The 13,135-nt window shown below is 38.6% G+C and overlaps 1 protein-coding gene across 2 annotated transcripts; it reads right to left on the bottom strand.

Moving 5' to 3' along the window:
• Positions 1 to 3,767: 3,767 nt before the first annotated feature.
• Positions 3,768 to 12,644, bottom strand: LOC130561817 (A-kinase anchor protein 13-like). 2 transcript variants are annotated; one of them, XM_057346404.1, is made up of 14 exons: positions 12,502 to 12,644; positions 12,306 to 12,423; positions 11,902 to 12,153; positions 11,705 to 11,781; positions 11,388 to 11,569; positions 10,703 to 10,785; positions 10,181 to 10,348; positions 9,869 to 10,021; positions 9,584 to 9,645; positions 8,060 to 8,104; positions 7,488 to 7,538; positions 6,397 to 6,834; positions 6,021 to 6,315; positions 3,768 to 5,752 (listed from the first exon to the last, which is right to left on the bottom strand). In XM_057346404.1, exons 1-14 carry the CDS (start codon positions 12,601 to 12,603, stop codon positions 5,694 to 5,696), a joined length of 2,085 nt encoding a protein of 694 aa, XP_057202387.1. In that variant the 5' UTR covers positions 12,604 to 12,644; the 3' UTR covers positions 3,768 to 5,693. The 2 variants fall into 2 exon arrangements, with proteins under 2 accessions (XP_057202387.1, XP_057202396.1); XM_057346413.1 differs by having other exon boundaries at positions 7,488 to 7,535.
• Between the last annotated feature and the right edge of the window lie 491 nt (positions 12,645 to 13,135).

Here is a 13,135-nt window from a genome sequence, read left to right as displayed (position 1 = left end):
CTTATGATTTGTGTTTATTTTTTTATTCTTGCCGTAACTGAATCACGGGGGAAATATAGTTTCACTAATGATAAACAAATGACTTTCTGAGAAGGAACAGAATCCATTTAGACTTCTCAAGTCCAGCTCTGCTTTTATCTCATTACGATATTATCTGCGTACTGATATGATCAATATCTCCGAATCCAATTTGACCGCTTTAGGTCATGTTTACTGTCAGCTGGGCGAAGAGAAAAGTTTTCCGTACGCCGAAATGTGGAGATGAATCTGCGTTATTATTTGTGTTTTAGAGAAGATGGTTTCCTGATGTGTAATAGACCACATCCCGTACGGTCAGATAAAAGACCCAAAGAAAATCTTTCCTATCTGTGATGTAATATTCATATTACAGGAAATGTGGCTTGCAAACATGTATTCAATTAACTACAAATGGGATTCTCCTCTTTTTGGCTCAGGGTTAGTATCCCACATAATCTAAAGTGTAACATTTTTGAGAAATCTTTTAAAAATTCTTCTAAATGGGACAGCAACAAAGTCTAAGCAATTTTCTAATACTTTAGATGTCAGATACACTCCAAAAAGTGTATTTGATACCCGCACAGTTTTGTGCTCAAGTTGTAAAGTAAAGATGAATAAAAATAGAAATATGAAAGTGTAAAGTGCGAAAACAGAAGAATGGAATCAATGTTTGGTGTGATCATTTGTTGCCTTCAGCATCTTTGCCAAAACAGCATTGATTCTCCAAAGACCCGGCACACAGCACCTTGCGAATACAAGTAGGTTCTTCTCAACGATCTCGAAAAACTAACAACAGTTTTATGATATTGAGATCGGGGCTCTCTGGAGGCCACACAATCTCTTATTCTGATTTGTATGACTGCACGTTAATACGACTTTCGCTGTGAATCATACACAAACGTATTAGAAAAAGCAATACCGAAGCCCCTCCCCTAAACCTAACGTCACTGGCGCGAGAGCAAATCCGAACGAATGACATTGCACAAATTCAATGGAATTAGCCACCTCGTTGTTTCTGTTGGGTTTATTATATTCTTGATCATAAGCACCTGTTTGGTATAATTGTAATATAATTATATGTTATTATATAATTGTGCACTGGAGTATACAACATCTTTGACTGTGAGAACTGATGCTGTTTCAGGCAAATGGTGTTCAAAACAAATGTTTATTTGACTCGGTTTTCACACACATTGTATTGATAAATACATAAAATCTTTCCAATATAGCCTACATGTTTGAACGCATGCTCACTTTACACTACTAGTATGTATGGATAAACTCTAAACCAAACGTATGTATGTATATTCAACCTACATTACAAGTACACTCACAAGTTTACCGTATTTCAAAAATATGTTAAAAACAGTAAAACTACAGGTTTATTTTTTACAGTGTACAGTATACACTAAAGAGTATATTTAAGATCACCCAACGTATGTTCATATAGATTCAACGTAAATTGTGTTATATTTACATTAAATCACAGTAAGATTTCACGACTGACCGTAGGTCAACCATTAAATGAACTCTCCACAGAAATGCAGACGCAAAGGCAAACAAAAGATGAAAAGAAATATGTTTGGAAAAGATGACCTGAACTTGTTTACTGTAAAACATCATTGATAATAATAAAAGAAGTAAAACATATCTATGACCTTTTATAAACAGTTATTGAAATGCTTAGAAAAGAATGAATATTATTCATTGTATTTGGAACGGATAATTGTAAGTTCATTGTCTTTAAGTATCCACCTGTAGAACGAATAATATACACCTACAAATTAAAGCTCAAAGGCATTTGTGAGGTTATCTGCTCCTCTCCTGTCACTGAACACCAGGTCACACTTCTTTACCAGACTGTGGCGTGTTTGTTCAACTTTAACTCCTCTTTGTTACGTCCTGCACTACACATTTGTTCAAAACTTACAAAAGCCTCCCGCTGCCTCAAGCTGATCTGAAGCAATCTGAGCGAAATAAATTACTCGAACCCCGACTGAGCCAATTGCATAAATACAGAAAAGCCAGTTTCCTTACAACCAACTCGTGTTATAGCACACAGACGAGCACCACTCATTCAACAATCGTTCTCATAATATGTAATGATCCCCGCAAGCGCGCGCTCTCTCCCTGCAGTCTACTTGGCCTGTTACCTTAGCAACAGGTTTCACGGCATCGCAACCAACAGTTGGCAACCAGCATCACTGCCATAGCTAATGGCTGGAGAGAAAGCGACGAGGGGCTGGTGGAGTCACATCCACTTGGAATGTGCAATTGATCCGAAGTTTCTCTAAGTGCTCTGCACGAGGACAGATAAAAAAATTTTTTTTTTTTTTTTTTTTATTTTTTTTATTTTTTTTATTTTAATTTATTTCTTTTTTTGTAATTTTGTTTTTATTTTTTTTTTTTATGTTTGGTCATATAACTGAATCCTTTCATGTTGGGACAACATAAAGGAGTTGTGTTGTGTTAACATAAAATAGTTACAATTGGCCAGAGGACTTATATTTCCCAGCATGCTTTGCGTATAACTGCATTTTTAGAGTTATTTTCTTAAATAAGTGTTATTTTATGCCTTTTTCAGTAAAAAGAAACACTTGTTAGTGTTTAATGTTCATTTATTTTGAAGGTTTTGAAGAGTTTGTTATATTTTTTTGCGTTGCCTTTGGTTAGGTATAGTGGGCGGTTACATTTCTAAATTTGACTTCCTGTCGAGTTCTCTTAAAGGGGTCATATGACACGGCTAAAACGAATATTATGGTTTGTTTTAGATGTAATGCAAGGTGCATACACGATTTAAGGATCAAAGACGCAGTATTTTCCACATACCGCGCATGTTTGCCCCGCCTCTCTGAAACGCGATGATTTGTAACAAAGCTCATCGCTCTGAAAAGCTATGATTAGCCAGTTAACCAGTGCGTAGTGATTGGTCATGCTGTGTGCTTCAAGTGTTTTCGGAAATGTAACGCCTCTCTTGCCATATTTGGAACATCAGGTTCCAAAGCAATTGTGCTGACAGGTACGCCCACTTTACTTGCGTATACATTTGGGCGGTTTTAGTAAACTCTTACCACGAACTGACGTAGATTTGTGGGGGTGTGGTTACACGAGGCGTTTCAGGCAGGTCTAGGTGAGCATTCGCCTTTAGATAGAATGCATCGTTTGTTCCGACGCTTTCATTTTACGTGTCTAGCACGCATGGGCAACTTATAACACACCAAAGACACAGAAAAACACGTTCGCGGCATTTGACCCCTTTAACTCAATATCTTCTTATTGAAGGAGTTATGTCTGATTAATGTTAAAAATGTATACAATTTAAAAAAATCGTGAGTGCCTTAATTAAATAACCTAATCGATAAAATTGTTTTTTATATTGGTTTTATGTAAAATATACATGTCAGCATAACTGAATTTCATCAAGTTAATGATATAAAAAATAAGACTCTTAATCTGATTCAACATTGCATTAACTTGATGTAAGTATCTTAAGTTTACGGAAATAGATAACGTTACTTAAATTCAACGTAATCCAGTTATGTGGAACCTGTTGACATAAAAGGTTAATGAAATTGAGCATATTTTTTTGAGTGATGTGTGTCTTCAAGTATTTATACAGCGGCGACTTCTTAAAATAATCTCAGCGGCTTTAATCTTTGTCCAGAATGCAGATCCCGCTGAATGAAACCTGCCGGGCGATGAAGAAATAATAGATGATTAAAAAAACAAGAGGAAGAGAAAATATGAGGCAAAAACTTGCAACAGCTTTTAATGTGAGGAAAATATTGTGTGCCTTAAGACATTAATGATAAATAAAGCGGTACTTCTCACAAAACACATCTTACAAAATTAACGTTCATAGTTTTACATTAAACATGTTACACAAACATTATTTACATACAATTAGAAGTGGTTTATTTAGCAAGAAAACACATGTTCCTTAATGTACAAATGAAACCTTACTTTCAAAACAAAGATGAATAAAATTTTACTCCTGAGAAAATGCCGGCTGATATTTTAGTGCATTTTAACGTTTCCTTAAGGCTAAGCAACTTTTCTGAACTTTTCTGTATGCGTCCTGCTTTTTCCTGAGGACTAAAGTGATACTGAGAGTTCTGTAAGGCCGTAGGCTTCCCTGAACGAGAAATTCCCTTTTACACACGTGAGGAAATAATCATTCTTGCACGTCATCGCTCGTGTGCCCCTCTTTGACGCCCTCACTTTGATGTTACGCAAATCCACAGGGTCTGCGAAATTCTCCGATCTCTGCTGCCCCCTCTTGGCAGAGTCGAGTCAGTGCAGGTTGCAATGCAAAACCGCAAGAGAGGGTTTTAAAAGCACGCATTGCTTTAAAAAATAAATGAAACAAAAAAATGGCTAAACAAACGAAAAACAAGTCAACCGACATTCTGTTTGCACAAAAGACTTGAAAAACACCAGCAGGACAAATGTTTATAGACGATGAAATAGGTGGACACTTCGAGTGAAAAGAATATTTGAGAACAGCGTGGTTAATGTATTATAAATTCGCATTTATAAGAGTGAGATGTACAGTATTCCGTGCGGATGTATCTGCTTTACCTGTCCAGCAGGTAGTTTGAAATATCCTCCCAATTGCATGCAGTATATCTTATCCTTTCCACCAAAGTCATTAAACAATGGATTCGAAAATGTCAAACTAACTTGAAATGTGTGGATAAGAAATACAATGGCACAAAAATCTTTTCACAAGCCGTCCGTAACGGCGTTGGAATGCTAACGGAAAACAGATTGTCGTTTTTGGGTAGAAGTAACATTTGAGCAGTGTTAAAGTGCTAAGTGGCATTTCAAAGCGAACGTCCTTTGACAACCTAAAGTAGAAAACACAGGGAAAAGGGTACGCCACCTATCTCCCCTACTCTGTTAACCCTTCATTTCATTTGAATCAGCTTTGTCCGCACACGCAGACGGTCAATAGGGGGCGCAGCGACGCCCATTTGTGCATCTTCTGAACCTTCTGTCTGCACAAAGGGGCATAATAGAAATCCATTCGTTTTTTCCTTCGAATTTAAATGCACGAATCGTTTTGTAAAAATCTTACAAAAACATATCCAGATTCCTAAATCAAAAGTAAAAAAGATATTCTCAACGTCAATGGTGATTTTCATTGCTACAAAACTATATTTTACCGTAAAATACATACACTGTTGTGTACAGAAACATGCTTCGCAGGTCTAAGATATATCGTTTTTGTATTACAGTAACGAGAAACACTTCTGTATGACTAAAATAACCATTTTGGAAGTTTAAGGGGGCTTCATTACTATTAGAAATGAGATCTGGATGGTTGTTAAAGTCATCTACGCTTTGGGGACTTGCAAAACAAATGTTTGTTCTGAAATATTTGTGATTGTAAAAAATGACTATTCGTGGAATTTCCGGGCAGTTTATTTTTAAATGAGGTTGGATTCAAATACATTCACACTAAATGAATGCGTTAAACCGAAAGCCCTACGCCTTGTTTTATTTATGCTTTTGACTTTGAGGTGGAACCTCAAATTCTGTCAAATTCACCGTTTATATCTTCGGCAGATCACAGGGCCAGCGTCCAGGGTTTGGCTATGAAGAGGCCGCTTCGGACCACTTCCAGCGTGATCTGATATGACACCCATGAGAGAGAAGGAATGATGGGTAAATCAGCAGAAAAATATCTCTCCGTCCATTGAAGGCTCGGTCAGGGGCAACAGGTGTGATTCTGTGGAAAGAAGGACAACATTGAGTCACTTTTTAAAACGTTCGTTTTGATTACTTTGTTTTTAAAGTAATAGTTATTCTCAGTTTGAACGTGGCTCTTGGTCGGGCCTTAATAGACGTTTTTACAATTTAAATGGAACTGTGGCACAGAGCGTCTGGTTTCATTCGGAGCACATATGTGCCTTCGTGGTTCACTTGCTCATTGAATAAATTCCAAGCATCATCTTTGATCCGCATTGAATGAGCGTGCGGGAGCCGTCGTTCCTCACCTGCTTCCTGAGGTGCCTGATTCTTGCTCTTCTTCTTCTTCTTGTCTTTCTTGTCCTTGGACGTGGCCAGCTGGAGCAGTCGGGAGGGAATCTGGTTCTGGCTGTCTGTGCTCTGAGTTTTGCCGCCCAGCGAGAAAAGGCTGCGACCCTTCTGTTTGGAGTCCATCCTGGAGAGGGAGTTTTTCCTGGGGCTGCAGGACAGCTCGCCCTCCCACATCTCTTTCTCCATGGAGCCGCTGCTCTGGAACTTTAAGGAGTCCTCGGAGGTGCTGGATGAGGTGCGCTGAATCCGTGCCTGCGGGTTGTATGAATTTGAGTTTTTCTAACAAAACTCAATCGAAAGAAAATGATTTCAGACTTAAATATTCGCTCTCACCTCCACCTGCCGCAGATGCTCCACTCTCTCCGCCTCCCTCTGCATATGCTCCTTCTCCCTCTCCAGCCTCCTCTGAGCGTCTCTCAGTCTCTCCAGATCCTTCTGATAATCCTCCTTTCTCCCCTGCAGCTCCCGCTGCACCTCCTCCAGCTCGGTGTGCCTCCTCCGCGCCTCCTCCTCACTCACGTGGAGCAGCACCTCCCGGTCGGTGAGCTCCCGCTCCCTTGCGTCCCATTCCCTCTCCCTGCGGCGTTTCTCCTCGACGTGGGCGGCCTGCTGGCGCTGCAGGGCGGTGGCCTCCTGCCGGTGGCGCTCCAGGCTGCGCTGTTTCTCCTGCTCCACCAGCGAGGGGGGGCGTGAGGAGGGACGGGAGGGGGCGCGCTCGTTCAGAGCCTGACGCTGGTCCTCGATGAAGGTGTCCTGCTGAAGGACCACAGCCTGCACGACAAACCCATATATGGAACATTCAGCATAGCACAACGTAGACTATATCACATCTGAATGTATATCACAAAAATATTCTTTTAAATGTATTACATTTATATTCATTTACATTTATGTACAAGACGTTTATTTTCTGATCTGTAGTTATATTATAGGGTTAATGTTAATGAGTTGTTTTTACAAATGTATTTTCTGGTTGGGTTATATATTTTTATTGTCAATGGATGGAAACCATTTATCTCCATATTTCATCATTTGTGTTTTTTATTCATCTTTACACGTGGTCAAGCGTTACGTCTGTCTGTGGGTTTTGCAAATATTTAACAAAAAAAAGTAATAAAAAGAGCTTAAAAATATAAACTTGTACTACTATAGATTCCAATCGAAACTATTAGTATGGAATAGTTTTGTATTCACATATATGTTGCATACTGTATATACTTTTTTATTTTTTATTTTGCGCAGCTGGTGGTGGGGGGATATGAACATGTAGCATATACTATATCATTTAAATATACATGATGTAACATTTAAATAAATACTATAGAATCATTTCAATATTTATTCAGATGTTTGTGTATAATTATTTCTATGTATTTACCAAAACAACATTGATGCTATAACACTGTGAAACTAATGAAACTCACCTGCAGTGAGGACAGGAGGTCGTGCAGGTGGGTGACACTTGACAGGACCTGCTGCCGAGAAACAGAGAACAGGATGTTAAGACCCAAAACAAATGAAAAAACATCAGCAAGTTTTCTTTCATATACCTAATACTGTACATACTATTGAAGGTATTGCATATATAATATAAATGATAAATAACATGAATACACAGTATTGTTCAAAAGTTTAGGGTCACTTACTATTTATACACATTTATAATAATTGGATAATATTCGATTTAATTGAATAATAGGCAATTCAACAAAAATATACAATAACATGCAGCTATAGGAATTATATTGTTACCAAATAAATCAAAGCGGTTACATTTGAGCATTTAGCATGTCAGTTCAGTGACCCTAAACGGTTCTGTCCTGTACATAAAAAAAGAAATGATTGACACTGAAGAGAGAGAATGCTCAAAAACCTATTACATAACAGAGGTAACCGATAAGATTATGCACACCCAAAGTATGCCGAGTCTTTCTTATCAGTTCAACCTAAGGTCTGTTGATGCATAAGACAGTGAGAACCCCCAGCCGTGTCTTACCTCACTGTTTCTCTTCAGCAGGAGGAGCAGGTTGGCATTTCCTCCCTGCGGAGAAGGCAAGCAGAGTGTTTAATCAGCCCAGCAGTTACCAGCGCCCAGCACACCAGCGTTCATTACACACATTACAGAGTCAGGCAACGCTGGGTACTGCTAATGGACCCTTATTCAGCCCCCGCTCCACTAATGACTCCCGTTAGCTATCCAACCTGACAGGAAATATTCAACACTAACTGTGTGTAATGAAGGCCGGCGGATGATAGGGGGCAGTGTGGGTTCGATTAGTTTTATGTTTTGCTATAAATCATTATTATAACTCACTCTTTATGTATGTCACTGGGTTTTGCAAATATCTTAAGTATTAAAAAGTGCTTGACAACACATCATTTCATCATTTAAAAAGTACAGTGTTTTTTATTCTATTTTTCGTAAAAAACTGTGAATTTGGACATCCGAGGTTTCAGAAGGACAGCGACGATATATGACATTTCAAAGAGGTAGATTGCCACAAAGTAGTTTGTTTTGTCAAATTTGCCTGTGTTCTGTAGCGAGCTGTTGAAAGCGGTACTTTAGTTAGTAAAAATAAACAAAACGCGTTGACCAAAATCCACTCCAATAGGCTAGTTCACATCAAGGTTAATGATAACTATGATAAGGATACCGTTTTAAATATTACTTTAAATAAAATAAAAAAACATCAGAAGTTATTATTTTAATAATATTTAGAATTAGCCTTTTTTATATTTAAAGTTTTCATGTTAATTTTAGTTTAGTTTTAGCTGTTTTTCTTATGTGCATTTGTCATTGTATTATTGTTTTATACAATGCTATACATGTTAAATTTATTCCGGTTTATTTTAGTTTAATACATTTTCAGTTTGAGTTGAGTTTTTTCCTTATTTCAGTTTATTGCAATGGAAACATTTCTTCTTATTATTTTTTTTAAAATATAACCACACAAAAGGTCATAAGTAGACCTCATACAACAGTATACAACAATAAACAAGCCCAGTTCAGGACACCTTTAATGAATTTATGTCAGAATTCACCTATTTCACAAAATGGCGACAGAGACCGGAAGTAGGGAAAAACTTTTTCCAGCCCTACTGCTGTCATACCCATTCATTCATTCATTCATTCATTCATTCATTCATTCATTCATTCATTCATTCATTCATTCAATCAGCTTGTTTTCTCACAGGCATTCATTTCATTTACCAAAAACAAAAGTAGCATATGTTGTCCGATTTATTCATGGTTTACTGGGAGATGTAAAAATAGGGCAAACGAACATTACAAAAACATTGTTTTTTGAGCGATTTATTTATTATCAAGGTCTGACATACAGTATGTTAGACCAATCAGCATAAAGGGAGCGCTATAGCCTAACTTCTTCTGGTCTCCGCAACTGTTCTGTGTAGTGAACGGAGCCAGAGCATTGACCGGACAAGCGTTTACCCTACTTCCGGTTAGTACACGTCACGCTGTGAAATAGGTCTATTGTGTTGAATTAAGAGGCTACAGTACCTTCTTCAAAACACTGTCAGATTCTGTTCTCCTCAGATCTTCACACTCTTCTTTTTCACTCTCTACAGACACGAAATAAAAAAGCTATTTAATAATTACACTCAATATATTTAAGATTAACAACGCTAACACACAATTGATCGCATTTAGATCAACTGTGGACCGCTGCCCCCGGTGGGCTATAGCTGTATTGCAGGTGGGCCGGGGCTTAGGCTCAATCGAAAATTAAAAAATGTTGCATTAAAAATATAGTTCTCACGTTAAGACATAAAATATATGTCTCACGTTTGCACGTGCTCATCTGGTGGCTATCAAATCCTCCGAAGGTCTCGGCTCTGCGCGGCAGACACACAGGCCCCACGATCCCCTGGGCACAGGCCACCTGCTGACCCACCGCCCCTCCCAGACTGCTGTTCACCAGCGCCTGCAACATCTCCACTGCCACACAAACACACACACACACGCACATCACTAACCGCATTACATAAAGTGAGTTACTAAAGACTCTGGAAATGACCCGTTGCCACAGCTGCCGCAAAACATAAATAACAGCTGGATTACTTGAGCTCAGATGAAGATGTCGGTGGCGTTTCTGACCTTCTTTAAGAGCGTCCATCATGATGGGTTCCCCTTTGGGCACTTCCTCATTGTTAGCCCTGAAAAGCATCTTAACAGGGTCGTCGGGCGAGCCGCACATGTCACGGAAAAGCTTCATCTTCTCCAGGAGGAGCGAGACGATCTGTTCGTCTTTCCTCTGCACCATATCTGAGAGAAACCTCGCTGTTTACATACAGTCTAGCGTAATGTTGTCTGATACAGTAAACGTCGTTTTCACTCAAGAAATTCAGATCGTTACATTTGCGACATCATTTTATGACTATAAAGTACATGACCTCACCAAATTCTCACTGCTGTCATAAACGAAATTAAACCAAAATATGGAATTTGTGCAGTTATTTATAACGGTAGTAATCGAGTACTGAGATTTGAGGGGCTAATTGTCTGTTTTGATCTAATTGTCTAGTTTTTGTGGCATGATTTGAGCCAAACTTGTTTTCCATATAAAAATAGATATTATTATAAATCCACATACATATATAATAGGGGTATTTTGCTCACCTCTCATTTCTTTGGTTTTGATTTCGAGCAGTTTCTTGTCTTCCTCCGTTTCGCTCGGGATGCCCTCATCCTCATCTTTTTCTCTGCGGAAAAAACACACACGTTCTTTCATTCCCTACACACATTTTTCATATATACATATACACCCGCCTTTACTTTTACACCCTTACAATAACACTTTTCATTATATTTTATATATATTTTTAATTCATTTACAACCTACAATCAAATTATATTCAATTATAAAACATATTCATATTAAATGATTATAGTGTAATATCACATTCGTTTAAATGATTCAATTATAATACAATACAATCATATTAAATATTTAAATATTTGATTTAACAGTCCAAGATCTTTTTTACATGATACTATTATATCTCTCGAGTTTGAGTTGCATTTTCAGAAACTTCCAATTCACTTCGAATGTACTGTGTGTGTATTTCTAAAGCACTTCTGCACTGTTGCAAAGCAGGTTTACTATAAATACAAACTAGTACAAAGATCAAATCTATATAATACGTCGTATTATTGGATTTTCTCCATAAACAAAAATCATACAATTACAATAACATTAACCTAAAATGTACAACAGCTTCACTAATTAAAGCATAAAATCTTACTGTATGTTAGTCTAATGTCAGCGGCCAATGAGACACTAGTGTGTGTGATGAAGACTCACATGGAGTGCATGGCGTCCTGTATGAGCCGCATCCAGGTGTTGCGCTCCTCACGGGAGCTGGTGCGCACCTCCACCATCTCCGGCTTCTCGATGCCGGCGGTGATGAGGAAGAGACCTCGCTCCTCGTGAGCCACCTCACGCACGATCAGCTTCTGCAGCGAGATCACGGTGGCTCGCTGGTCCTGATGAGGAGACGAGGGCGAGACAGAAACAGGAGGAGGAGTAAATGAGTGAGTGAGAGAGAGAGAGAGAGAGAAAGGCTGTTACTACGTGTTGACTTGAATCTTTCACTCTATCACCGTAAATAATATACCTACCAGAGAAGCAAAGACATATTTCTGGTCTTTTTCCTGGAGGAACACCAAGACGTCAGCCAGAAGAAGTGCGTGGACATCTAGAGGTGAAAACAACGAACTTTCAACTCTTATGATGCAATACTGATATTATGTAATACTGATTCTTATGCAGAAACATTCAAGCTTACAGTAAGATGGAGATCAAATATGATATTTACCCTTTAGTCGGCCAGCAGTGTTCTTCAGCTGTAACGGACCATCGTGGAGAAGCTTTCCACTGCGCTGTAGATCTTCTCGAGCGAACATCTGACCGCTCTTCATGCGTGTGATGGATTTGCTGTCCGTACGGCCGTAGATATCCTTCAGCCGTCTCTTCTTGTCATGTTCGTGGACTTTACTGTCAACTGAGGCTATAATGTCTTTCACCAGCTGTAACGCCCGGGTCAGGTCCTCAAAATCTCCCTCGTTCTCTGCAAGCACACATACAGAAAACCAAATATCAGGTTGCCCAAGTGATGCGTTTTGATTCTGAATTAGACTAAGGGGATAAAAGGCCAGTTAACATCAATAACGGCAAAGATAACTATGAAGTAAAAGTTGTTGATACTGCGAGTGCTTTTACCTCTCGTGTGCTGCAGGATCCTCTGTAACAGCACCGGGTACTTTGTTATCCGCTGAGTGACCAGTAAAATACACTCGGGGATGCCCAGACGCCGGACCACGCTGCTGCTCATTTTTTTCTATAAACCGGACCACATAACTGTGAGATGTTTTCATACACGGGGAAGAATGGCTCAGATACTGATGTAAATATTTACCCTGATAAAAGCCTGGAAGCGTTTGTCTCTGGCGTGCATCTCTTTGTAGACGTTCACTGCTTCGTTGTGTCGACTGCAAAATGTGCCATAGACTTTCCTCATGCTTTCTGTGTTAGACTCTGAGAACTAAAGAACATTGATGGGAATCATTTCGTGAGAAATGTGAGACATTTTTATCAGAATCAGAATCAGAAGAGCTTTATTGCCAAGTGTGCTTGCACACACAAGGAATTTTCTTTGGTGTTGGAAGCTTCTAGTACAGACATTCAACACAATGACAATACAATATAATACGATTTACAGTCTAAAAGATTCTAAATTGTGCATATATAAAATAAAGACTATTGTACAGAAAATGGGGGATAATAACATATAAGAGACATTGTACAGGGTAGTATATAGTAGAATAAACATATNTAGCCACCTCGTTGTTTCTGTTGGGTTTATTATATTCTTGATCATAAGCACCTGTTTGGTATAATTGTAATATAATTATATGTTATTATATAATTGTGCACTGGAGTATACAACATCTTTGACTGTGAGAACTGATGCTGTTTCAGTCAAATGGTGTTCAAAACAAATGTTTATTTGACTCGGTTTTCACACACATTGTATTGATAAATACATAAAA

The sequence above is a fragment of the Triplophysa rosa genome, linkage group LG1 (assembly GCF_024868665.1).
Source record: "Triplophysa rosa linkage group LG1, Trosa_1v2, whole genome shotgun sequence".
Taxonomy (NCBI): domain Eukaryota; kingdom Metazoa; phylum Chordata; class Actinopteri; order Cypriniformes; family Nemacheilidae; genus Triplophysa; species Triplophysa rosa.
This window is presented reverse-complemented; position numbering and strand designations above follow the sequence as displayed.

Coding starts and splice junctions, on each gene's coding strand:
- LOC130561817 (XM_057346404.1), bottom strand. CDS start 12,603: ATGAGGAAAGTCTATGGCACATTTTGCAGTCGACACAACGAAGCAGTG. Junction 7,539..8,059: donor TGCTGAAGAGAAACAGTGAG/GTAAGACACGGC, acceptor GTTTCTCGGCAG/CAGGTCCTGTCAAGTGTCAC. Junction 6,316..6,396: donor AGCATCTGCGGCAGGTGGAG/GTGAGAGCGAAT, acceptor TACAACCCGCAG/GCACGGATTCAGCGCACCTC.